This window comes from Ahaetulla prasina, chromosome 10, assembly GCF_028640845.1.
Source record: "Ahaetulla prasina isolate Xishuangbanna chromosome 10, ASM2864084v1, whole genome shotgun sequence".
Classification (NCBI taxonomy): Eukaryota; Metazoa; Chordata; class Lepidosauria; order Squamata; family Colubridae; genus Ahaetulla; species Ahaetulla prasina.
This window is the reverse complement of record NC_080548.1, coordinates 11,911,687-11,939,400: the sequence shown is the minus strand read 5'-3', so window position 1 is coordinate 11,939,400 and position 27,714 is coordinate 11,911,687. Positions and strand designations below refer to the sequence as shown.

Here is a 27,714-nt window from a genome sequence, read left to right as displayed (position 1 = left end):
TGTTTGGCTTTTATTGATACACAATGTAATTCATTTCTTATAAGTTATCTAATTAAAATATTTATCTCGATAGTTACCACCAAAAAAGTAAAATAGAAAATTATTTACAAGGGGGTAATCAACAGACAAATGTATTACCTTTTGTTTGTAGTATACACAGGGAGGGGGAGCAGCAGCAGGGGGCCACATTTTCCTATGGCTCTTTTGCATGTAGTGTGCAACCGAAAATCGCACCCACTTTAAAATATGTGGGATCCCCAACGAGAATCAGAAGCCTAGCTGTCATAATTCAGCAACTGAGTCTTTTGTGTATTCCCACCCATTAAAAAGGTTCCAAAATGAAGTTAAAAGCCAATTCATGTAACGTTTGCCTAAATTTAAAACAACATTAAAACAACATTAAATAAAATTAAAACACTTTCCACATTAGAGTGGGACAAATGAACTGGCGGTTCCTACAATTCTTTCCATGGAAATGATTACTAACCTCACTTGAGGTATCATCACTTTAATTCCCAGAATCTCCCTTAGAGAGCCCTGGGAAAGAATGCGGGAATTGATTAAAAAATCTGGAATATGCCTGCTTGGGTAAGCTTGCAGTACATAATTTGAACTCTGATGTTAGTCAGATACGGTAATCAATTAGTCCCAAGTATTATAGTGGAATTTAGCCAATGGTTTCACCCATTACCAGTACCAACAGCGCAGTGGTTAATCTACAAGTGTTCTTCTTGGACATTAAGGCTACAAAATCTACATTTAAAGGGAATTGCCCATCACTGAGGAGCCCATAATACCTATAGTTGACACAAGCTCTTGACTACTGCTATCAGCCCCTCTGGTGACAGGTTTGTGCTACGAAGAGGTGTCACAATGGCATTAGCCAACCTTTCCTACCATCTGCCTCCTCCAGATATATCGGATAGGAAACCCCATAACCTGTAGTCAGCAGGAGTAATGGGGATTCAAATCCTGCACAACTGGGAAGTACCGTCTCAGGTTGCGAATGGTGTCCCATAGTAATCCGATTGCAAAACAAAAGTGTGATAGTGCCAAGAAAGGGGCTCCAGACAGCCAGTTGATTATTTCAAGTTCTCCAGATATCTCCTTGAATGGGGAAAAAAGCATTTGGGGAAAACCATCCATCAATTTGTATAGCTAACGGTTGGACCAACAAGACTCTTGTAAATTTCCTTTCCCCTTCTGTGGTTGAGAATTTTCCGGGGCTCTCCTCTTACCACCACATCCAACAACAAAAAGGAGAAAATACACCACATACAACAACCAGCAGAAGAATATATCAGTAAGCCAAATACCACAAAAGGTATTTGAGCACTTGGGAAAGGAAACAGAGCATTTGTTAAAAATTCAACATCATTAAATCCAATCCGCCTTTACGTTAGAATGCTACACAAAGTTGCTGGGGATTTAAAATCAGCTCCAAAGTTGCATGAGGGAGGCAGTGCCTTTTTAAAAAACCATCATATATTTAAATTTTATATGCCTTTTATATGCATGTGGTGTTTGTGTGTGTGTGTACATACATACATCAAGGTGTATATATGCATACACAAAATGTGGATGTAATTAAAATCTTAGATTTTATAGACATTTTGTGTATGTGTGTGTATATATGCACAAACACACATATTTTGTGTACGTATGTATGTGTATACCTATGTACACATATATTTATGTATGCGTGTATATGTGTGTGTGTATATATACCTATCTATAGCTATCTATATCTATCTATATCTATCTATACCTATCTATATCTATCTATATCTATCTATACCTATCTATATCTATCTAAATCTATCTAAATCTATCACTATATCTATCTTATACATATATATATACAGACACACACACACACGCATACATAAATATGATATGTGTACACAGATATACAGATACATACATACACAAACTGCATATACCATAATTAAAATTTATATGCATTTTGTGTATGTGTACATATACACGTATTTTGTATATGTGTATATATACAAAAATACACAAAATACATATAAATGCATATAAAATTTTAATTATACGATGGTTTTTTAAAAAGGCGCTGTCTTTTTCTTGGGTGTTGGAACTTCAGGGGATATTGCTTGTTTGGCCGGACAGAGAACATCAAGAGATGTTCTTATCCTATCCCACATGGCACACCCTGCATACCCCCTCCAGCTTTACATTGATGGAGGAATTGCTGGTTTTTAAAGTTAACAGGGCTTTTGTGACTGCTACCCTCATGACAACCTGGGCATCAGCAGAAAACTGAAAGGCCAGAGTTCAGAATGGTGGCACTAGGAGGCCATTGGGAGAAGGTCTTTTTCCTCCATCCCTATCATCGGGAAAAGGCCAGATTCCTTCATAAAACACGTGGACATCGATATTCATCCAACCGTGGCACTAAGGCAACACACCATCAAGCCTTTCAAAACCAGGTCTGTCTTTCCCCTCCACAACACACACCTATCAACATGAGCATAGATAAGATCCTCAGCTCAGTGTCTCCTCCAGGACTAAAACAATAGCAGCCAAGAAGCATCGAGACAGATGGACCACTCTCAAAACTGGTTTTCCCCCTGGCTTGTTCTGGGCATGACATGTTCTTCTAGATTATTCCATAACGGATGCTGTCACTCCAGACCAGGGGTCTCCAACCTTGGCAACTTTAAGACTTGTGGACTTCTACTCTCAGAATACCTCAACCAGCAAAGCTGGCTGAGGAATTCTGGGAGTTGAAGTCCACAAGTCTTAAAGTTGTCAAGGTTGGAGACTCTGCTCCAGACCAAAACCTGCCCCCTTGGCTTGGCCTCTCTTTTTTGTTCCGGGACATAACAAAACTCCTAGATGGGTGAAGTTTTCTCAATGGAGCTCTTTAAAGGGTAACAGTGAATTAAAGTGCCTGCTCTGTTGGTAAAACCAGAGGGATGGAGGAGTTGCCATAATTCAGCAATTGAGTCTTTTGTATATTCCCACCCATTAAAAAGGTTCCAAAATGAAGTTAAAAGACAATTCATGTAATGTTTGCCTAGATTTAAAACATTAAATAAAATAAAAACACCTTCCACATTAGAGCGGGACAAATGAACTGGCGGTTCCTATAATTCTTTCCATGGAAATGATTTCTAACCTCACTTGAGGTATCATCACTTTAATTCCCAGAATCCACCTGGGAAAGAATGTGGGAATTGATTAAAAAATTTGGAATATGCCTGTTTGGGTAAGCTTGCAGTACATAATTTGAACTCTGATGTTAGTCAGATACGGTAATCTGTCCCAAGTATCATAGTGGAATTAGTCCCAAGTATCATAGTGGAATTTAGCCAATGGTTTCACCTATTACCAGTACCAACAGCGCAGTGGTTAATCTACAAGTGTTCTTCTTGGCCATTAAGGCTACAAAAAATACATTTAAAGGGAATTGCCCATCACTGATGAGCCCATAATACCTATAGTTGACACAGGCTCTTGACTACTTCTATCAGTCCCTCTGGTGACAGGTTTGTGCTACGAAAAGGTGTCACAATGGCATTAGCCAACCTTCTGCCTCCTCCAGATACATCAGATAGGAAACCCCATAACCTGTAGTCAGCAGGGGTTAACGGGGATTCAAATCCTGCACAACTGGGAAGTACCGTCTCAGGTTGCGAATGGTGTCCCATAGTAATCCGATTGCAAAACAAAAGTGTGATAGTGCCAAGAAAGGGGCTCCAGACAGCCAGTTGATTATTTCAAGTTCTCCAGATATCTCCTTGAATGGGGAAAAAAGCGTTTGGGGAAAACCATCCATCAATTTGTATAGCTAACGGTTGGACCAACAAGACTCTTGTAAATTTCCTTTCCCCTTCTGTGGTTGAGAATTTTCCGGGGCTCTCCTCTTACCACCACATCCAACAACAAAAAGGAGAAAATACACCACATACAACAACCAGCAGAAGAATATATCAGTAAGCCAAATACCACAAAAGGTATTTGAGCACTTGGGAAAGGAAACAGAGCATTTGTTAAAAATTCAACATCATTAAATCCAATCCGCCTTTACGTTAGAATGCTACACAAAGTTGCTGGGGATTTAAAATCAGCTCCAAAGTTGCATGAGGGAGGCAGTGCCTTTTTAAAAAACCATCATATATTTAAATTTTATATGCCTTTTATATGCATGTGGTGTTTGTGTGTGTGTGTACATACATACATCAAGGTGTATACATGCATACACAAAATGTGGATGTAATTAAAATCTTAGATTTTATAGACATTTTGTGTATGTGTGTGTATATATGCACAAACACACATATTTTGTGTACGTATGTATGTGTATACCTATGTACACATATATTTATGTATGCGTGTATATGTGTGTGTGTATATATATACCTATCTATAGCTATCTATATCTATCTATAACTATCTATACCTATCTATATCTATCTATACCTATCTATATCTATCTAAATCTATCACTATATCTATCTTATACATATATATATATATACAGACACACACACACACGCATACATAAATATGATATGTGTACACAGATATACAGATACATACATACACAAACTGCATATACCATAATTAAAATTTATATGCATTTTGTGTGTGTGTACATATACACATATTTTGTATATGTGTATATATACAAAAATACACAAAATACATATAAATGCATATAAAATTTTAATTATACGATGGTTTTTTAAAAAGGCGCTGTCTTTTTCTTGGGTATTGGAACTTCAGGGGATATTGCTTGTTTGGCCGGACAGAGAACATCAAGAGATGTTCTTATCCTATCCCACATGGCACACCCTGCATATCCCCTCCAGCTTTACATTGATGGAGGAATTGCTGGTTTTTAAAGTTAACAGGGCTTTTGTGACTGCTACCCTCATGACAACCTGGGCATCAGCAGAAAACTGAAAGGCCAGAGTTCAGAATGGTGGCACTAGGAGGCCATTGGGAGAAGGTCTTTTTCCTCCATCCCTATCATCGGGAAAAGGCCAGATTCCTTCATAAAACACGTGGACATCGATATTTATCCAACCGTGGCACTAAGGCAACACACCATCAAGCCTTTCAAAACCAGGTCTGTCTTTCCCCTCCACAACACACACCTATCAACATGAGCATAGATAAGATCCTCAGCTCAGTGTCTCCTCCAGGACTAAAACAATAGCAGCCAAGAAGCATCGAGACAGATGGACCACTCTCAAAACTGGTTTTCCCCCTGGCTTGTTCTGGGCATGACATGTTCTTCTAGATTATTCCATAACGGATGCTGTCACTCCAGACCAGGGGTCTCCAACCTTGGCAACTTTAAGACTTGTGGACTTCTACTCTCAGAATACCTCAACCAGCAAAGCTGGCTGAGGAATTCTGGGAGTTGAAGTCCACAAGTCTTGAAGTTGTCAAGGTTGGAGACCCCTGCTCCAGACCAAAACCTGCCCCCTTGGCTTGGCCTCTCTTTTTTGTTCCGGGACATAACAAAACTCCTAGATGGGTGAAGTTTTCTCAATGGAGCTCTTTAAAGGGTAACAGTGAATTAAAGTGCCTGCTCTGTTGGTAAAACCAGAGGGATGGAAGAGTTGCCATAATTCAGCAACTGAGTCTTTTGTATATTCCCACCCGTTTAAAAGGTTCCAAAATGAATTCATGTAATGTTTGCCTAGATTTAAAACATTAAATAAAATAAAGACACCTTCCACATTAGAGAGGGACAAATGAACTGGAGGTTCCTATAATTCTTTCCATGGAAATGATTTCTAACCTCACTTGAGGTGTCATTACTTTAATTCCCAGAATCTCCCTTAGAGAGCCCTGGGAAAGAATGCGGGAATTGATTAAAAAATCTGGAATATGCCTGCTTGGGTAAGCTTGCAGTACATAATTTGAACTCTGACGTTAGTCAGATACGGTAATCAATTAGTCCCAAGTATTATAGTGGAATTTAGCCAATGGTTTCATCCGTTAACAGTACCAACAGCGCAGTGGTTAATCTACAAGTGTTCTTCTTGGCCATTAAGGCTACAAAAACTACATTTAAAGGGAATTGCTCATCACTGAGGAGCCCATAATACCTATAGTTGACACAAGCTCTTGACTACTGCTATCAGTCCCTCTGGTGACAGGTTTGTGCTACGAAAAGGTGTCACAATGGCATTAGCCAACCTTCTGCTTCCTCCAGATATATCGGATAGGAAATCCCATAACCTGTAGTCAGCAGGATAATGGAGATTCAAATCCTGCACAACTGGGAAGTACTGTTTCAGGTTGCGAATGGTGTCCCATAGTAATCCGATTGCAAAACAAAAGTGTGATAGTGCCAAGAAAGGGGCTCCAGACAGCCAGTTGATTATTTCAAGTTCTCCAGATATCTCCTTGAATGGGGAAAAAAGCGTTTGGGGAAAACCATCCATCAATTTGTATAGCTAACGGTTGGACCAACAAGACTCTTGTAAATTTCCTTTCCCCTTCTGTGGTTGAGAATTTTCCGGGGCTCTCCTCTTACCACCACATCCAACAACAAAAAGGAGAAAATACACCACATACAACAACCAGCAGAAGAATATATCAGTAAGCCAAATACCACAAAAGGTATTTGAGCACTTGGGAAAGGAAACAGAGCATTTGTTAAAAATTCAACATCATTAAATCCAATCCGCCTTTACGTTAGAATGCTACACAAAGTTGCTGGGGATTTAAAATCAGCTCCAAAGTTGCATGAGGGAGGCAGTGCCTTTTTAAAAAACCATCATATATTTAAATTTTATATGCCTTTTATATGCATGTGGTGTTTGTGTGTGTGTGTACATACATACATCAAGGTGTATACATGCATACACAAAATGTGGATGTAATTAAAATCTTAGATTTTATAGACATTTTGTGTATGTGTGTGTATATATGCACAAACACACATATTTTGTGTACGTATGTATGTGTATACCTATGTACACATATATTTATGTATGCGTGTATATGTGTGTGTGTATATATACCTATCTATATCTATCTATATCTATCTATATCTATCTATACCTATCTATATCTATCTAAATCTATCTAAATCTATCACTATATCTATCTTATACATATATATATATACAGACACACACACACACGCATACATAAATATATGTGTACACAGATATACAGATACATACATACACAAACTGCATATACCATAATTAAAATTTATATGCATTTTGTGTATGTGTACATATACACGTATTTTGTATATGTGTATATATACATAAATACACAAAATACATATAAATGCATATAAAATTTTAATTATACGATGGTTTTTTAAAAAGGCGCTGTCTTTTTCTTGGGTGTTGGAACTTCAGGGGATATTGCTTGTTTGGCCGGACAGAGAACATCAAGAGATGTTCTTATCCTATCCCACATGGTACACCCTGCATACCCCCTCCAGCTTTACATTGATGGAGGAATTGCTGGTTTTTAAAGTTAACAGGGCTTTTGTGACTGCTACCCTCATGACAACCTGGGCATCAGCAGAAAACTGAAAGGCCAGAGTTCAGAATGGTGGCACTAGGAGGCCATTGGGAGAAGGTCTTTTTCCTCCATCCCTATCATCGGGAAAAGGCCAGATTCCTTCATAAAACACGTGGACATCGATATTCATCCAACCGTGGCACTAAGGCAACACACCATCAAGCCTTTCAAAACCAGGTCTGTCTTTCCCCTCCACAACACACACCTATCAACATGAGCATAGATAAGATCCTCAGCTCAGTGTCTCCTCCAGGACTAAAACAATAGCAGCCAAGAAGCATCGAGACAGATGGACCACTCTCAAAACTGGTTTTCCCCCTGGCTTGTTCTGGGCATGACATGTTCTTCTAGATTATTCCATAACGGATGCTGTCACTCCAGACCAGGGGTCTCCAACCTTGGCAACTTTAAGACTTGTGGACTTGTACTCTCAGAATATCTCAACCAGTAAAGCTGGCTGAGGAATTCTGGGAGTTGAAGTCCACAAGTCTTAACGTTGTCAAGGTTGGAGACCTCTGCTCCAGACCAAAACCTGCCCCCTTTGCTTGGCCTCTCTTTTTTGTTCCGGGACATAACAAAACTCCTAGATGGGTGAAGTTTTGTCAATGGAGCTCTTTAAAGGGTAACAGTGAATTAAAATGCCTGCTCTGTTGGTAAAACCAGAGGGATCAAGAGTTGTGATAATTCAGCAACTGAGTCTTTTGTGTATTCGCACCCATTAAAAAGCTTCCGAAATGAAGTTAAAAGCCAATTCATGTAACGTTTGCCTACATTTAAAACAACATTAAATAAAATAAGGACACCTTCCACATTAGAGAGGGACAAATGAACTGGAGGTTCCTACAATCCTTCCCATGGAAATGATTTCTAATCTGACTTGAGGTGTTTTCCTTTCAATTCCCAGAATCCCCTATAGAGAGCACCTAGATGAGTGATGTTTTGTCAATGGAGCTCTTTAAAGGGTAAAAGTGAATTAAAGTGCCTGCTCTGTTGGTAAAACCAGAGGGATGGAAGAGTTGCCATAATTCAGCAACTGAGTCTTTTGTATATTCCTACCCGTTAAAAAGGTTCCAAAATGAAGTTAAAAGCCAATTCATGTAACATTTGCCTAAATTTAAAACAACATTAAATAAAATAAGGATACCTTCCACATTAGAGAGGGACAAATGAACTGGAGGTTCCTACAATCCTTCCCATGGAAATGATTTCTAATCTGACTTGAGATGTTTTCCTTTCAATTCCCAGAATCCCCTATAGAGAGCACCTAGATGAGTGATGTTTTGTCAATGGAGCTCTTTAAAGGGTAAAAGTGAATTAAAGTGCCTGCTCTGTTGGTAAAACCAGAGGGATGGAAGAGTTGCCATAATTCAGCAACTGAGTCTTTTGTATATTCCTACCCGTTAAAAAGGTTCCAAAATGAAGTTAAAAGCCAATTCATGTAACATTTGCCTAAATTTAAAACAACATTAAATAAAATAAGGATACCTTCCACATTAGAGAGGGACAAATGAACTGGAGGTTCCTACAATCCTTCCCATGGAAATGATTTCTAATCTGACTTGAGATGTTTTCCTTTCAATTCCCAGAATCCCCTATAGAGAGCACCTAGATGAGTGATGTTTTGTCAATGGAGCTCTTTAAAGGGTAAAAGTGAATTAAAGTGCCTGCTCTGTTGGTAAAACCAGAGGGATGGAAGAGTTGCCATAATTCAGCAACTGAGTCTTTTGTATATTCCTACCCGTTAAAAAGGTTCCAAAATGAAGTTAAAAGCCAATTCATGTAACATTTGCCTAAATTTAAAACAACATTAAAACATTAAATAAAATTAAAACACTTTCTACATTAGAGAGTGACAAATGAACTGGAGGTTTCTACAATCCTTCCCATGGAAATGATTTCTAATCTGACTTGAGGTGTTGTCCCTTCAATTCCCAGAATCCCCTGTAGAGAGCACTTAGATGAGTAAAGTTTTGTCAATGGAGCTCTTTAAAGGGTAACAGTGAATTAAAGTGCCTGCTCTGTTGTTAAAACCAGAGGGATCAAAGAGGAAAACCTAATTTAAGTCCTTGTTTTCAATTTAAAATGGGGAAAACTTATCCCCCTTATCGTCACTATACATTTTTAAAATAAAGAAACCTCACATGAATGCTTGAAATCCAGATTTGTGCAAAGTGACTTATTCTTCGCTTCCTGAGTTGTGCTGCTTTTTTTTCCCTACGAGTTTAAAATAACGTGTACCCATTTCTTACTTTATTATTTTTTTTCCTTTGCCAAGTGAACAGATGTCCCCGTATAGAAAGGCCAATCAGCTTGTATCTGGCACAAAGGGTTTTAGGCATGAGATGAACACTTAAGAGCTGCGACTGAAAAACAGAAAGGAGAAGAAAATGATGTTTGGGGAAATCACTTGCCGGAAGGTTGACCAAGATTGTAAAAGTCCCAAGAGGTCCTTTAGCAGCAGTTGCTAATCATGAACAGTATCTGCAAAATAGATGGGTCTTTCACAGTGGAGACTAGAAGAGCAGATCTGAAGTCTTACAATTGGTCGAGGGAGACAAAACAAACAAACAAACAAACACTGCAGATGGTGGAAGGCTGTTCTCTTTCCATTCTGGAATCCAGAAAAAAAAAGAGACCGAAGAAAGCGCTATAGTTTGTGGACCTTCGTGTCTCAGCCAAGTGCCAAGACTTCACATTTGCAAAACGCTTGGCAAATAAAACAAAAATTATGGGGACAAAGGGAGGAAACTGGAAGGTGGTTTTGAACAATACTGTGCAGTTGGTCTTAAACAGGGCTTTGGGGGACTCCCCAAAAACTCCCCAATTTCCTGTAAGCACATAAAAAAAAATCCTTCGCATTCACTGGAGCCTGACAGTTCCTTTATCGTCGAGAAAACCTGTTTTTGAAAGCTTTGATAGTCTTGGCCATCATAGGTGCAATTTCTGCAAATCAAGCAGAGAAAAGAAAGAGAGGTTATTGCATATAAGCAGTTGCATTAAGATACACAGATATATACAGAATACAAATCTGGATTTGCATTTGAAGGAAAAGGTTTCCAGTCTTCAGTTAGAAACATAATGAAGGAAGCCAATTCTATTTTACAGGCAGAAAAAAAATCTTTGCAGGCAGGGCTTCTATTTAGTGGCTAGTGATCTCTTTCGCTATGGACCTAAGGACTTACATATTTATACATCACATTAATTTACACATCATTCTCATTCTCATGCAATTGTACAGAACCAGACATTTCCCCCACCAAACCATGCTTCTGAATAAGCCTTTTATAGCAGAGGGGGAAGACTGCCTGATAGGATTCTGCATGGTCAAGAACAGCGTTTCTTAAGCTTTTTGCCCTCAGGACTGCTTCCCATTTTAAAAATTATGGAGAACACCTCCACCAAAAAAACTTTTGTTTGGATATTTTATCAATATTTGCTCTATCAAAGGTTAAAATGGATACATTCATAAAATGTCTATGCATGGAACCATGTAAAAATAATTTAATCCCATTTGAGATTAATATAAAGCATTTTTCATGAAAACCCTCAATCTTTTTGCAGGATGGAGGCGTCAGCTCACTTACTCTTCACCTGGGGCTTCCTTGGGTCATAGGCCGCTGATGAAGTGCTGGCCAGGGATGAGCCTGAGGGGCCGCTACTGGTACTGGGCCTGTCGTAATCCTGTTCCTCTTCCGTGTGAACGGTGCTACTTTTAGTTGCAGTGAAGCATACAGGTTTGATTCTGAGGAAAGAGAAAATGGTGAGCGGTAAAGAATAGTCCACTGCCGATTCAACAAACGTGCCCGCTGAGGCAATTTCTGTAGGAAAGCCTGGACTGTAATAGTGTCACCCAGGAACAACCAGAGTTGCTGGAAATCACTTCACTTCACTCCCACTTCATTCAAGCATCAGGAATTTAGATCTGGAAAAATAAATTTTACTTTTGTCCCCACTGTTTAGGGCCAGGTTACACTTTCTGAGTCGTCTGCTCATCACCTTTTTTTAAAAAAAAGATTAACAATTCCTTTTCTCAAAGAGAGTAATTTAATTACAATCTTAAGAAGGACGACACTGCTGTATTAAAACACTGCTGGAAGCACAGGAGATGCCCAAGTTGGGTACATAGGTATCTAAGACTAGCCATAGCATAATCACGCACAATGTTGCATCTCCTCCCAAAATGGATGCTGACAGGCAGGATAGACACAGCTTCCCATATTTCTTTTCCCCGCAGCTCATACCTGTTCCCCCACCCTCTCAAGAAGTTAAAGTGAAAGCCTTCATAGAAAACCTACTTCATCTTCTCTGGGACAGCTGCTCCTCCAGTCCCAAATTTTTCTTGTCTTCTCCTCACTTCCCGGGGTGGCTTGACTGTTGAGTTGACAAATGCCATCTTAGCTACTCGGGCTAAAAGAGAAGAGCAAAACCAAGAAAGAGAGGTCAGCCCAGAAAGTCTGGAAAGACAATCCCTCTGATAACCGGTAGGGGAGGATGGCTAACAAGGAACATGTCTCTTCTTTGGTGGGAATCATCTTCTTCCCCACCTAAGACATGATGATTCCTATGATCACTCTTGTTTCCATCATGAAGGCTTTTATAGCAGGGGTCTCCAACCTTGATCCCTTTAAGACTTGTGGACTTCAACTCCCAGAGTTTCTCAGCCAGCTTTGCTGGCTGAGGTACTCCGGGAGTTGAAGTCCACAAGTCTTAAAGGTACCAAGGTTGGAGACCCCTGTTTTATAGGATAGTTTCAGCACAAGAGCACATCAAGTCAGATTTGCGATCTCATAAACGGGCATCAGCATTCACTGGAGCTCCCAAAGGTGCTTGCTTTGTGGACTTTCTTGCTTTTTTTCCCTTGGGGAAAAAAACCCTTGTTTCGCTTCTCAACCAAGAAGCTCCTTCAGTTCTAACTTAAGGGGGGAAAAAAATCCATCCAGTTGTCTTTTAGAAGCACCTTTGGGACAATCATGACCTCGATGACTGAGAATCTCCCTAAACATTCCCTGGAACCTTCACCATCCTCTGAGTTAAAGGAACAGAGAACTACCTGGAATATGCCCAAGTCAACTTGGCAAGCTGGACGGGGTTGCCAATTATTCCAAAGGCCTCACCAAGAGCCGATTTCTACCACCCATCCAAGACCTGGTGCCTTCTAGACCTGTGGGACTTCCATTCCCTTCATTCCAAGCCAGCACAGCCGAAGTAATGAAGGGAGTCAATATCCAATATGCCTAGAGCAGGGATGTCCAACCTTGGCAAATTTAAGACTTGTGGACTTCAACTCCCAGAATCCCTCAGCCAGCTTTGCTTGTTGAAGTCCACAAGTCTTAAAGATGCCAAGTTTGGACCCCTCTGGCCTAGAGGATACTAGAATGTGAAAGGGTGCCATGTACACAGATGTGCAGGCAATGATTCAGTTTATGCCATGGAAATCATCTGGTTTTAAACCCTCCAGAACAGGCCAGAACAGTAACCAGTAACGTTAAAGGCCATCATTTAAAGAGTCTTTCTGTTAAAATTTAATCAAGACAATTTGAATTTCCCAGACATTACTGCAGACGCTTTCTAGAGTCATGGCTTTTTTAAGACTTATGTACAGACAGCCCTCAACTGACGACCAAAACTGGGACCAGGATTTTTGTCATTAAGTGAATAATTGTTAAATGAATCTGGCTTCCCCCCATTCAACTTGCTTGTTGGAAGATGGCTGTAAAGTTCCCAAATGGCTATTAAATGACCATTAAATGAATGGTCACAGGTCGAGGGCTACCTGTAGCAGCATGCAGAAGTAGCAATTTTGCATTGTTTATCCTGTCCTTGTGCCAGGACACTCAAATTTCACAGGGAAAACTCTTCCCTTCTTTTTTTTTTCATGTGTGTCGCTAAATTCCCACCTGCCAAATAATTGCAAGGACTTACAAAAGAAAAAAAACCCCACTTTTTTGTGTGGCCACAATCCTTTCAGATTAAAAAATAATTTGCTAGCCTTTTTTAATTTGCTAGCCTTTTTTCCACCCTGCCCTTTCTTATCTCCATGCCCACTCAATCGCTCAGTCCAGCCTTCTACCTTTGGGTTTATTGGCATGAGCTGAACGGATGTTTTCTGTTAGCATCAGAAGTCGCTGCTCTCGAGCATCGTGCAGCCTTAGGTACATTTCCCTCCAGCTCTCAAACTCATCTGGCTTCTCCTTCTTGAAATCACGCTGGCAATGATTGTGCCACAATTGATCTGTGTCTTCTGTTAAAACCTGGAGGCCAAGAGCAAAGGAAGATTGAGCCTAGGGTTGGAGTATCTCCGAAAGAATAAATTAAGAGAATTATTCTGAAGGTGTAAAAGTTCAAAACCTTTATGAACCAAGATCTAGTTGTCTGAGATGCAAATTTGTCTGCTAGAAGATATACTTTCAGGTTTCAAAAAAAGCCCAGGGAAATATTATAAAACCCCAAGTTGTAAAATCAAGTCCAGTCACGTGAATGCCTCACAATTTACGACTAAAATTCTGGTCCCAACTGCAGTCTTAAACAGAGGTGAAATCCAAATTTTTTTGCTACTGGTTCTGTGAGTGTGGCTTGGTCGGTGTGGCAGAGGAAGGATACTGCAAAATCTCCATTCCCACCCCTCTCTGGGGCCAGCCAGAGGTGGTATTTGCCGGTTCTCCAAATTACTCAAAATTTCCGCTACCGGTCCTCCAGAACATGTCAGAACCTGCTGGATTTCACCCCTGGTCTTAAGTTGAGAACTACCTGTAAAAATCTTTTCCTTTAGGGAAGAGGTCTTCAAACTTGGCCGCTTTAAGACTTGTGGACTTCAACTCCCAGAATTCTCCAGCCAGCTATGCTGGGAGTTGAAGTCCACAAGTCTTATAGTGGCCAAGTTTGAAGACCTCTGCTTTAGGGTTATTTGCTGGAGAGAAATGGAATCACTTTTGTCAACAAGGACAACCTTGGAAAATTCTGTCCTCTCTGTTATTTGGACTGGTGATAAAAGAAGCAATGCCAAGGCTTACGTAATGGCCTTCTGGGTGCATAGAGCCTCTTTGGCTCTTCTTAAGAGACTTCTTTTATCACCTGCCCCTTAGTCATTTTGCTGCCGTTCATCCTCGCGGGGTTTGAGAAAATTAAGGGGTAGAGGTGCTTCCCATCTTTAAAGTCTCTCTGTCTCGCTTGATTTTCATTTGTTCCTTAGAGGAATACTTAAGGAGAACAGCAGCTGGTGACAAACACGTGGCAACTTCACCAAGATCCAATTGAATTCCCTCTGCCAAATATGCTTGGAAAGCACACAGGATAATTAAGACCAGGTTTTTGACTTACCTATTGCTATATCCTTTATGTGAGAGGCTGCCACAGAAGGAAACTTGTCCATTAGTTAATAGCCAAGTCCCAAAATTCATTGGGGGTGGGGGATTTACAATGCAATCCCAGTATCTTCATCACCACCACCCCATTCCAAATGCTAATTTGATGGTACTGGTTATTATGTAGCGTGTAAAATTTCTGCCAAGGACTTCAGAGACATCCATTCGCCTTGCAGAGCAGGTCAAAATTAGTTTACCTGCACAGTCGTGTTTCTCAACCTGAAAGCTTTCAGGTGTGTGGATTTCAACCACCCCCTGGGGATGGCTGGGGGCTGGGGAACTCTGGGAGTTGAATTCTACATATCTTAAAGTTGCCAAGGTTGAGAAATACCGCTCTACAGAAAGAAACAGTTTCTCAAAAACTTCATTTTGTTAGGCCGAGGATCTTCTCTATTATCTAATCGCATTGCTATTATTTTACTAACTCTTAAGATACCATTGTCAGAGATTGTATGATTATATAATGAACTTTATTATTATTATATTTAATTGATGTCCTTCAATTAGCTTCCTCCTATATATATTGTGGTCTTGCATATTTATGTCACCTGAATAAAAATAGAGTGTTTTTCTTAAACACAGCATTCCCTATACTGATGTTATACCAGCTGTTTTTGAGTTACATCAATAGGTAGAAGCCACTATTTAGTAAAAAAAAATAGCCACTGTCCTTCACAGAGGCGCTACAAACTGGAGCAATATCTAATTTTAAGTCTTGAAGCAAGCAGAATCCTTGAAGATTAAATCACCCCGTATCTGAACCATCAATTGGTCTTACAACAAATGGTAAAGAATCATCATTGATCAACACACACCATTCCCTCTTATCTAGTAACACTCACGTGATTGTACTCCTCAATGCGATACAACTGCTCTGGAGTACAGCGTTCCAAAACAGGTTCAAGTACAGAAAATGGGACACCACCCACTTCGTAGATGGCTAGGAGAAAAAAACAGACAGATCTTCCTTCATTTTCAGGGCACATTTTCCGAGTGGGAAACAGGTATTTGGTTTTATATGCATTGCAGGACATGGGAGCATCTTCTGAAATCCAGGAGACATAAAATCAGCCATGTATGGATAGAAAGACCAGATTTTTTTCTACGTCACACAAGGGAACCATGGTCTCCCAATAATGTCACAGGTGCAAAATATAAAACCTAGATGTAGTCCAAATCAAGTTTCCCTAAACAACTAAGAAAGAAAGGCAAGGAACAACAGAATGGCTGATTGCTTTAGGACTAAACAAAATTAAATAAGCCGCACCACTGTCAATGTAGCCTATTTGCTTAACCATGAACTATTCTTTCATGGATCATTTCATGCCAATCCCGGCTCCACCCCAAATCAGAAATCAACATCACTGTAAGGGAAAAGGAGCTTTGAAAGAGAACTGGTCAGCTGGATGGAGGAACAATGAATTAAGCAGTCCTCTAATGCCAATGTTTGCGTGACAGATATGCAAGTGGTCCTTGATCCCAATCGGCCACAATTGGGATCAAAATTTCCACGGCTAATCAAGACACTCTAGTGAGTTATGCCTGATTTTAAGACCTTTTTGGCCAGGATTGCTAAGTGAATCATGCAGTCCTTAAGCAAATCCAGCTTCTCCCACTGACTCAGCTTCCTGGGAAGGTTACAAATGGCAAATGGCATGTGACCTCAGGATGCCGCACCTGTTATAAATACATGCTGGTTGCCAAGTGCCCGAATTCTGATCACATGGCTGTGGAGATGCTGTTGGCGGTCGTTAAGTGTGAGGACCAGCTGTAAGTCACTATTTTCAACTCCAAACAGTCCTTAACCGAATGGTCATAAGTCAAGGACTCCCTGTATTCAATATTACAGGGAGTTGGGCAGCCATATAAACCTACTTAATATCCCGATCCAGTTCACTGTCAAACTCCTTCCCCTTCTCCTTCTCAGGCCCACAACCTATCGACTCACAATCAATATTATTGCTGAGCACCCGGATGCACTGCTCATGGAGAGTCATCATCTTTGGAAGATAGGCGGTCTTGTTACCCGAGTACACCTGCATCTTGGAATTCAGCCGACGTCCTGTGAAACCAGCCTCATCCTCTTGAGTTGGGGAGGAGAGGGCTACAAGGCCAGAGGAAGGTAAAAAACTCATTAGAGTCCAGGGTATCCAGCATGGAGGTCACAGAAGTCAAAAAACATACTTCAAACCCCACCAATGATGCTGGAAATTTCTCAGTGGTTGCAAGGACACGTCTTTTATATAGCAAGTTTACATACTGTACATGCACACTTGTAGCTTAGCTTGTGAAGGCTTTTCCGTTATTTATTTATTGGTTAAATTTATTTGCTGCCTATCTCGCTTTGGGGCTACTCTAGGCAGTTTGCATGGAAAATCACCGCTTCCAATTCAAGGGAATAAATCCAACTTGGGGACAGTGAATGCAAGTTATTTTGTGCTTTGAAAAGAAGATTTGTTTGCGCTTTTAATGTGATGCAGATGATTCCTCACTGCACAAAGAAAAACTTCATGATCAGCTAAGATGCAGTCTGCTTGGAAGCAAAGCCACAATCACATTCCTTTCCTTATCAACTACCAATTGAGCTATTCAACTATTTCCCTTGAATCCAAATTGGCATCTATTCTCATTATATTTACATAGCAATCTTCCTCCTCTTTCACAGAAGGAAGGTGGCCTAGGCAAGTGAATAAAAGACAAAGAAAAATTCCGAACTTCTACGTGCTTTTTTTTTTCCTGTATCACCCAACCTGTCTTCAACCACAACATTGAGAAACAGTAAATGAAAAGAAGATTCCACTCCGATTTTACCTTTCCTCTTTGGTTGGGTGAATGCAGTCGTATCAAGTGAAGGAAGAGGGCGATAAGTTGCCTGGATTGGAGGCAATGGAATGTCAGGAAGCATTGGCACCACATTAATGAGTATCTGGAGGGGAGAAAGCCCATGTTTGGTTAAGCTAGCTTTGCAGAAGTCTGTACTTGCTGTGTGTAGAAGAAGAAGAAAAATCATCCTTGGAACCAAACAGACTCATGACAAAACTGTTCACTCAACATTTTGAGAAGGCTGTAATTCAAACGGAGGTAAACTCAAAATACCTGTTGAGTATTTTGTCATTAGGAACGATGGGGAGTTCAAAGAGCAAACTTTCTCCCATCTTCTACTTTTTTCAGTGCTGAGTGCTGTCTACCTACCAACCTATAGAAAATTGGCCTAGGGCAGGGGTCTCAAACTCGATTTCATTGAGGGCCACATCAGAGTTGTGATTCACCTTGGGGGGCCAGGGTGGGTGTACCACTATGGTGGCCCAAGCACTCTGCCAGTGAAAACGGGCTCCTGAGCTCTGTTTTCACTGGCAGAGGGTTGCAGGAGGATATGGCAGCCAAAAACAGAGCTCAGGAACCCGTTTTCACTGGCAGAAGCACCGCAGGCTGATCCTTCGCTGTTTCCAGGGCGGCCCCGCAGGCCAGATCTAAGTACCCTGTGGGCCAGATCTGGCCCCTGGGCCTTGAGTTTGATGCCCCTGGTCTGGGGAGTAATGTAACATTATTTTAAATATTTATATATTCCGTTACAAACAATGGAAATGATGTAGCTAAATATTTCTTTGGCAGGTAATATTATATTAGCAGAGGGCAAATTCCACTCACCTGCACTTATGTTACTTAATTGGGTAATGAAACATCTGCAAGCGAACAACCAAGCACAGTGAGCACCAAGGACTCTTTTATTTCCATTGGAGAGAAAATTGCACCTACCCCAAGCTAGCTTACTCAGCAAGAGTTTTTGGAAAGGGCCGAGTTCCATGTTTTATCCCTGGGTATGTTAATAGATGAGCACATTCCACTGCATTTATGATGTATTATACACCTTCAACATCAGGGGAGACACTTTGGGAATAGGCAGCATACATACGAAGCTAGTAAAATACTAAATTTTATCCATAGCACTTTTTTAAAAAAAAGCATGCTAAACATGCCTGTGTGCTATTAATGCTTTTATCACGCTGTTGAGAAATATTATTGGGGGACAGCCCAATACTTTTAATACGTGAACATAACCTCCTAATACAGTTACAGAAAAATATTGGGCGCATCAGTCCCACTGAGAAATAAATTAAAAAGGCAAAGATGCCTGTAAAAAATGAACAATGTTAAAGAGGGGTGCGTTTCATAAAGAAAGAGGGGAGGAGAATGGAAACATTCTCAGTAAATTTCGATGCTCAGCCTGGACAATTCAAAAAGGACTCATTTCCTACTAAACGCAACCTTTTCCAATCTGGCCTCTTCCAAAAAGACGGGACTACAACTGCTATCATCCTCAACCAGCATGGGTATGATGGATATTGGATTATAGCACATCTGAAAAGCCGCCAGGCAGAACTAGTTATTAATGGGCCCAAATTCTTAGAAGCACAAGCTGCCTTTGAAATCTGCAGAACTTTTGTCTGGCATTCACTTCCGTGTGAATAAAATATCCTGGGTTGCACTCAAGCCCTGATTTGCTTAGCCAATTTGCTGAAGGAACCATCATTGGCTGAGTTTAGACGTCGGGCCTAATGATAAGCAATGACTTACAAATCAGGATGGCTAGGTGCATGTGACAACATCCCCAAATAAGCCATATTGTCACAGTGCTGTGTGAACCCAATTACTGAAGTGCTATAAACCCCTTCAGTTTGCCTTCAGCCTCAATTTGGCCGAGAAAAGTAACAGTGAAGCAACAATTCCCCCATGAAAAACCCTTACTTTTTTTGCTTTAATTGCAGATGCCTCCACTGGCTTCTTCTGACTCGATAGCTTGGGTATTTTCCAGTTTGGGTCCAAGCCCTTGGCACTTGACTTGGAACCGTTCTGCTTGCTACTAGGTCCTTTCTCTGGAACTGAAACTGTAGCAGGCTTAGCCAGCTTCCTTTTCTTCTTCTGAGGCTGGTCATAACTCAGGTACGACTCAAAGGACATGGTGGGCTTTTCATATTCATCCTCCACCTCTCTTTCTCCGGGAGGTGAGAAACCTGCAGGTCTTTTGCTTGCTTCAAGGACTTTGGGTTTGCCCTCAGAAATTTTACAGCTGCTGGAACTCTTCTTCTCTTTGTTCTTATTAGGCAAATCTCCTTCAGATTTCGGTTTCACCTGAACAGGTACGGTTTCCATGATAAATTTCACTTTTTCTAGTTTGGCCTTGTCCGAGTCATGGGTTTTTTGCTTCTTCCTGTGTTCATTCAAGCTATCCTCCAAGTCAAAGTAGGCCTTCTGTTTCTTGGCGCTGCTGCCATCTTTTTTCTTGTCTCGTTTGAGGCTGTCCGGAGCCTTCAGCTTCTCCTTGCTGCTGCCTGATACAGAAGCTTCATGGGACGTAGAAGCCTTTGGCAGTTTCTCTGAGCTAACTACAGTGGCCTTCTCGTCCCCCTTGGCTTCCGGCCGCTGCCTCTCTTTGTGAGAAGATTTAGGCTCTTTGCCCCGACTTGTACTGGGTTTCTCTTGAGAGTCACTGAAATTACTATGATGAGTAGCTTCTAGTCTGTCCTGAAACTGGTGGCTTTTAATCCCCTTTCGGGAAAGGGATTTTTGTTCCCTCTCTTGTTCTTCAGTATGATAGGGGTCCATACATAGTTCCTGAGGACTTTGGCTGGGCTCAGATGAGATTGCATGTCCATAGTCAGAACATTCCTGGTCAGAGGACCCTCTCCTCCATGACCTGTCTTCTGGAATACCATAGCTTACATCGTGATGGGATTTTTCTGGGTCTGAATACTTCTTGGCCTTTTTAGCTCCACAATCCGTCTCACATGACCGGCTACAAGAAGGTTGACATGTCTCTGAGTAGGCTGTTTTGTCTTCTTTGGGCAACAGGTGTCGTTTCCTTGAGATGCTTCGGTCATGGCCCTGTTCTTTAGGTTCAAGATTATGCCTTAAAAAAAGAAAAACAGAGAAAGAATTGGATTATTGAATCTAATCAAAGATTACTGAAAATCTAAATGAAAACGATGATTGCTTAGTCCAGGGGTCCGCAAACTTGGCTCTTTTAAGACTTAAAACTCAGCAAAGCTGGCTGAGGAACTCTGGGAGTTGAAGTTTACAAGTCTTAAAAGAGCCAAGTTTGCAGACCCCTGGACTAGTCCTATCTTCTTAACACCGAAACAGAATGCAGCCAACGTCTACCTTTCTAGACTAGAATTTAGAATAAATAGAGCTGAAAAGGACCTTGGAGGTCTTCTAATCCAACCCTTTGCTCAATCCGGAGACCCAATACTATTTCAGAGAAGTGGCTGCCCAGTCTCTTCTTAAAAACCTCCAGTAATGAAGCATCCTCAACTTTTGAAGGCAAGTTGTTCCACTGATTGATTGTTCTCACTTTTAGGAAGTTTCTCCTTAATTCCAGGTTGCTTCTCTCCTTGATTAATTTCCATCCCTTGTTTCTTGTCTCACCTTCTGATGCTTTGGAAAATAAGTTGACCCCCTCTTCTTTGTGGCAGGCCTCAAACACTGAAATACTGCTATCATGTCACCCCTAGTCCTTCTTTTCTCCAGACTAGCCATACCCAAATCCTGCAACCGTTCTTCGTATTTTATCTATAACGTTTGCACATTTTTTTTCTTTCACATTATTTTGCGAAACTATCTTGATCTTTCATTGTTTATGTTCTCTCTGGCTATTAATGCTTTAAGGGGACATTAGGCACATTCCACCAGGCAGTGGAGCTGTATTAGGAAACAGAGCTTCAAATTGTTTTTGAGGGCAGATGAACTGTACAAGGACATTGTCCGTTAAGAAGAGATATTATAAAAGCTCAACTCACCGCTGTGTTTCCTGTGAAACTGGCACAAGCTTCTTCCATTTTGCCACCAAGTTCTTGGCAAATTCTCCAACCTGTGCAAGTTTTCGTAAACTGTTCACAGTCTTTCCGACTCCAGTCTCCTGCGGAAAGGATGTAGAAAAACAGCATTGACAATGACAGCTAGTTAACAGCTGAGTTCATACAACGTGCTAAGCCTAAAACAAATAAATTAATTATGGCTGAATGCAAGCCCAACTGTGACTTATTCAAAGCACAGTTCTGGCTCAGTAGGATATATGTGGCACAATAAAACATTTTTCTTTGTGTATTTTGCAGGGTCTGTCTGAGCCTTCCCGTTTGTAATTGGGATACAGCCATCACAACAGGACAGATTTAGACCCATCTTGATTTAGATGACTCAAAGCAGGAGTCTCCAACCTTGGCAACTTTAAGACTTGTGGACTTCAACTCCCAGAATACCTCAGCCAGCTGAGGAATTGTGGGAGTTGAAGTCCACAAGTCTTAAAGTTGCCAACGTTGGAGACCCCTGACTCAAAAGATACTGTGACAGAGTAGAAGGAATTGCCAAGCTGTAGTGACCCTCTATTGCTCCCCAGTAAACAGTCACGGCCTCATCCGCAAAATTAGTTCTTTGCCTCATCAGAACAGGACTAAGTTTCCAAGCACAAGAAATAGTACTACAAATTAACTTACCTGAAGAATGTATACGGTGATTGGCAGTTCAGAAAGTCTCTTCAAACTCTTCATCAGCTGCAGAGGGGAACAGAAAAGGGTTGATTTGAGAACTCAGCTCCCTAACGCAGAGCTTTTTCTTCCACAGTAGTCAAGAAATTCAAAAAACAAACCCACAGAGCAGATATGATGCCACAGGAGGAACAGGCCTAATATTCTGCAGACAAATGAAGCAGATCAAAATCTTATGGTTGCAGCAATTACACCCAAACAAGGGTTTTAGGCTTGCACAGAGGGATCTAGAGCTGCTAGCCCCAAATCTGTTCGGAGACCCACCCTCGTGTGAATCAAAAGTAAGAGAAAATCCAGTTGGATTAGAATCAGGTTTCTCCCAGGGAAAATATTTCTGGACACCTTCAGTAGTTTGAAGAATTTGGGAAAAGGATCCCACATATCTGCCTCATCCACCTTCTTCCCATTAAGCCTCAGTGTAACATTGCTGATCAACAGAAATGTTCAATAATAAGGGGGAACCCACTCTCATCTTCCATCATAGGATAGGATAGGATAGGATAGGATAGGATAGGATAGAATAGAATTGACTTGAATAGAATTGAATTGAATTTTTTATTGGTCAAGTGTGATTAGACACAAAAGGAATTGGTCTTGGTGCATATATGATAGGCCATTTCATAAAAACATCCAATAGCTTAACACAGAGGTCTCCAACCTTGGCAATTTTAAGACTTGTTGACTTCAACTCCCAGAATTCCTCAGCTAGCTGGCTGAAGAATTCTGGGAGTTGAAGTCCACAAGTCTTAAAGTTGCCAAGATTGGAGACCCCTGGCTTAACAAATGGACTACAACATCCATCAAATGGCAACCTTCCAAACTGTAATAAATTTTCTTTTAAAGGCAATCTTCCCCAACCTGGAGCCATGAAGCAGGTTGAGAAGACCACTTCTAGTGTCTTCAACCAACATGACCAACAGTTGGAAGTCCCAACTGTAAAATCTCTGGACAATGACAAGTGGGTATCAAAAGTAGTTTTTTATTTTTGAAAAGGCGACTGGACTGATTTTTTTAAGGAAAAAAAGGTTTCATTTCTTATTCTGGAATCTTGATCAGTTGTACAGGATGGTGTGGGAGATGGAACTACAGTTATTGACAGTTAACTGTCATTCCATCTCCCACACCATCCAATGCAACTGATCAAGATTCCAGAATAGGAAGAGAAACCTCTTCTTTTTTTTAAAAAAATCAGTCCAGTTATCTTTTCAAAAATAAAAACCACTTTTGATACAACTATGACCTGGATGACCGAGAATTTAGAAGAATTAAAGCTAACTGTGGGCTGCTCACCCTGGAAAAAAGGGCTGACCAGCATTTTAACTAGGGTTATTACCACTAAAAATGTATTTCTGCCCCCGCGAAATAGCTGACCATAAAAACAGACACAGAGTTAAGCCATGATTTCTGTAATTCTAGTTGATAAACCACTCTATCTGCATTCAGACATCCCAAAGCAAGCGAAGTGTTCACTTTACAGCTCAGTTTATTACACAAAGCAGATCCTAAATAGTCAAGTATCTCTCGCAAAGCTTGGCTACCATCTCCCTTGGCAAGAAGACATGTCATTCATGTCAGAAGTTTGGGGTAATCCATTGCAAAATCTGACTCTTTTCCTCCTGATCAGGATCCAGAACAGCAAAGCGTTTTAGCAATGATCAGGGAGATCTAGTGAATCAGCACCAAGAAACCCTCCCTGCAGATTCCCTCTGTAATAGATTTCAACTTTTTCACACTTTGCTTTTAGATTTAAAACAATGACATGGGGATTTTTTCTTTTAGAAAAAAACCCACGCCAATTTATGTGCTTTTTAAAAAAAGACGCTCAAGAGAAGAAATTTTGTGTCTAGACATAGCTTGCTTTTTTAGAAAAGCAAGGAGAGAAAGAGATATTTTCTCTCTTCCCATCACTTTTTACATCTACTTAAAATACATCAATTTATTTTCTATTTTCTAAAGAAAGGTTTAAGTCCATTAATAAAAGGAGAAGAGACTTCAGACAGATGGATCAAGAGATTATTTGCTTGGGGCAAAAATATTTCATCAAGATACTTGAGTAATCTAATTTCTAAAGCCATACATTTATAACTGGTGAAACAAGTGCTTTAATTTGCAGAATTTTAAAAGCCAATGTTTCTGAAAATTTGCTTCTAACAATTTTCATCATTTGTCCTAAACTCAGAATCAAGATTTATTTTATTGTACTTTGGTATTTGGGTTATCAACATACCAAGCTCCCTGGTGTTTGAGTTGCCTGTTGAACTCAAATCATTCTTTCTCAGCCCAGCCCACCTAACAAAGTAGTTGTTGTGGAGAAATTAGGAGAAGGAAGGACTATTAGGTATGCTGGCTGTCTTGAGTTATTTATAAAAATAATAAAGGTGGGATAAAATGAAATAGATGTAAAACAAAAGGTGGCAGAACCAAAATTAGAAAAGAGGAGTTCTGGAGCACAAGAGCACCATCTACTGATCATAGACTCAACCCACTGAGAGTGCATAAAGGTGTAGATGAGGTGGGGATAGAATTAGAGGGGGACCAAATCTTTCTGAGTTGCTTTCATTACATAGTCTGGCACATACATGTAGCCCAATATCCTTTGTTGCTGTAGGTTCTTCCACCAGAAAATTTATGAATCAAGAGGGGTTACAGTTGCAAAATAAAATTTCTCCTTCCTCTTTTCCTCAACACAAATGAAAATGGGTGGTAGAGACGTGCTGTGCAAAATCAGGACAGGGAGGGGAAGGAGGGATTATTGAAGGCCACAATAAAATTTACACACAGAATTTGGAAACTCTTCCTGGGTAAATTACCGGAGAAAGTTTAGAAACCAGCCAGGGAAACAACTCTTCACAATTCTTCCGAAATAGAGAGGAATACAGAGAGCCCTTTAACCAACTGGCATAGTTAAACCACAGCAACAAGTTTGCCAAGCATCTGCACTTACCCCATAAGTCAGGAAAACAAAGAGAAAACTGTCTCTTCTCTAAATTCCAATACATTACAGATTATCCCTAACATCTCCAAAAATCACACTTTCTTTATAATAAATTCCCCCAATGGGTTAAAAAAAATCTGCATTCATCTCAATAATGGGCTAGAAGTTCGGTTCACACTTTAAGGAAAAGCTGAGATTTTGCAGAGTAAATAAGTCTCTCCCAAATACACATAACAAATGATGTGAAAGCATACTTGTGGACAGGCACTAATGAAAAGGCAAAGGTAGCAGACAAGCTGTACTTTTCCTTTCTTTCATAATTGATTTTTGCCCTTCAATAAACAGCAGCTAAGTACTAGCAACATTTTCAAATGATATATTCCTAAGTGACCCCCCTCAAATGTGTACTTTAAAATGATTCAAAGCATGTCTGAAGTATTTTTAAGTACACTTCTCAATAGTTCTTAGCTCCCAGACAACAGGGACCATTTGAATTTGTTTTTTTCAAGTGAAGAAGTAACTCAGATTGCTCCTGACAAAACACAAAATGTTCAGGCCACCATTTCCATGAAATGCTTTTAGAAGTAACATCTCTTTGCTTGATGATTTAAAATGCAAGAATATGCTCCAGAATTAGTTTTGCCCAATGCTTAGTTTATCATAGCCCTCCCTTCTTTTCTACCCTTGTATTAGGTCCTTCCAATGAAAAAAAACAATTTATAAACTATTCAGCAGATGCTGATCTGCAAGGTGGAAGACAAATCCATTGAACCAGAAGAAAAGGAAACCCCAGTCCTTCATCCTTTCCATTGTTATTCAAAGAGCCCATCTCAGTATCAGCTTCTTACATCTTTAGAGCACAAAGGAAATCATTTAGCAGTTACTCCTTTGCAGATTTCTAACTTTTGATTGTTTTCTTTGCAGGGTACTAGCGTAATTAAAGATATTCAGGATTGCAAGAGAGATTTCTTTCAGCAGTCCTCTATGTAAAGTTGATGCAAGCAGCCGATATCCTGCACTAGTGATTTTTTTTATAAAAAAAAAAACACACACACACACAGAGGTGATTATAATAGTATTGCCAGCATCATCTTCTGACCCTCCCTGGATGTTTGGAATAAGAGGTGGGCAAGGTGCACAATCCCCTTCCCAGGAATCTGCACAAGGCTCCTCTTCTTTCCACAGCCGGCACTTTTGAGACTCGCGCATTTCTACAAGCCTTTTCGAGACTACCATACAGCCCACTTGACAATAAAGATATGGCTACAGTACTATTTTTAAATTTATTTTATTTTTTTAATTAAAAACACACAGAGCAATAAAATGCCCCAGGAGCCTTTTTTTTTTTTTTGGGCTAAGCCCTCACCCCCACCCCCACCCATCCCTCTAGGGACACAACAAGCCCTCTGGAATCCATGCCCCCCACCCTCCCACCCCAAAATTTTGCCTAGTCCATCTTCAACACATAACCCCCGCCCCCCGCCGCCCCCCCCCCGCACAGACAACGGACATGGGGATGGATGGATCTCTCGCGTTCAAAGTTCAGCCGTTAAACGGCCGTTCTCTCTCCGGCCTCGAGCTTCTCCCGTTAAACGTACCCACCTATATAGAGAGATAGATCTCTATCGGAGGCTTGGCCCTTCAATATCGATCTCTCTATACGTGTGTTTTTTCCCGTCCGTATCTCGTACACGTCCCCAGCCCAAGTCTCGCCCATCCTCAGACTTAAAAAGAGTAACTTTGTCACTCTGAACGCAGACCAATGGGGCGCATACGTTACAATGAAATTTCCTTGCCTCGCCGCTCTCAAAGGGGGCTCCGCCTCCAATATACAATACAATATATCCTCAATGAGGGGGGGGAGGGAGAGAGGGAGGGGAAAGGGGGGGGTTTCTTTTGGTCAGCCTAAAAAACTCGCTGGAATTCCGCTTTGCCCAGCAACGGCCGAAGGGGCGCCCCACTTGCACCTTCGCTCGCCCCTTTTCTTTTGACCGCCCCCAAAACACAGTCCCTCTTGCCTTCCCCCTCACCCCACCCGCTGCCCAATTCACCCCTTGGCCCCCAGCTAGCGCCCCTCTTCTCACTCGGGGACCCCTCATTTCTCCCACCTCTCGCCGTGGCCCTCCACAGGGGACCCCTGCTGGTCCCCCTCGCGGGGTCACCCCAGCCGCCCGCCGGCCACCCCCCAGAGCCACTCTCCGCCCAATTCGCCTTTCCCCTTCAGGCTGCCCCCCTTTTCTTTTACCTTCTTCGGTTCCGAAGAGCTAGTCAGCCGAGTCTGCAGCTTTCGGACATCTTCCAGCACCGACTCCGCCATTTTTAGTCCTGGCGAGGTCGCTGC

The 27,714-nt window shown here is 41.0% G+C and overlaps 1 protein-coding gene across 2 annotated transcripts; it reads right to left on the bottom strand.

Moving 5' to 3' along the window:
• ELOA (elongin A) lies at positions 1-27,714 on the bottom strand. Of its 2 annotated transcripts, XR_009156604.1 has the most exons (12): positions 27,619-27,714; positions 22,388-22,444; positions 21,695-21,813; positions 19,644-20,805; positions 17,709-17,823; positions 16,846-17,001; positions 15,740-15,837; positions 13,607-13,787; positions 11,832-11,943; positions 11,121-11,278; positions 1,799-10,479; positions 1-1,768 (listed from the first exon to the last, which is right to left on the bottom strand). XR_009156604.1 is itself a non-coding variant. In XM_058195746.1 (11 exons), exons 1-11 carry the CDS (start codon positions 27,688-27,690, stop codon positions 10,418-10,420), a joined length of 2,292 nt encoding a protein of 763 aa, XP_058051729.1. In that variant the 5' UTR covers positions 27,691-27,714; the 3' UTR covers positions 1-10,417. The 2 variants fall into 2 exon arrangements, 1 of the variants encoding a protein (XP_058051729.1); XM_058195746.1 differs by having other exon boundaries at positions 1-10,479.

Excerpts from the sequence above, each read along its gene's own strand:
- ELOA (XM_058195746.1), bottom strand. The coding sequence starts at position 27,690 with ATGGCGGAGTCGGTGCTGGAAGATGTCCGAAAGCTGCAGACTCGGCTG. Across the intron at positions 22,445-27,618 it reads GCTCTTCGGAACCGAAGAAG|CTGATGAAGAGTTTGAAGAG; the intron begins GTAAAAGAAAAG and ends TCCCCTCTGCAG. Across the intron at positions 21,814-22,387 it reads TCACCGTATACATTCTTCAG|GAGACTGGAGTCGGAAAGAC; the intron begins GTAAGTTAATTT and ends TCCTTTCCGCAG.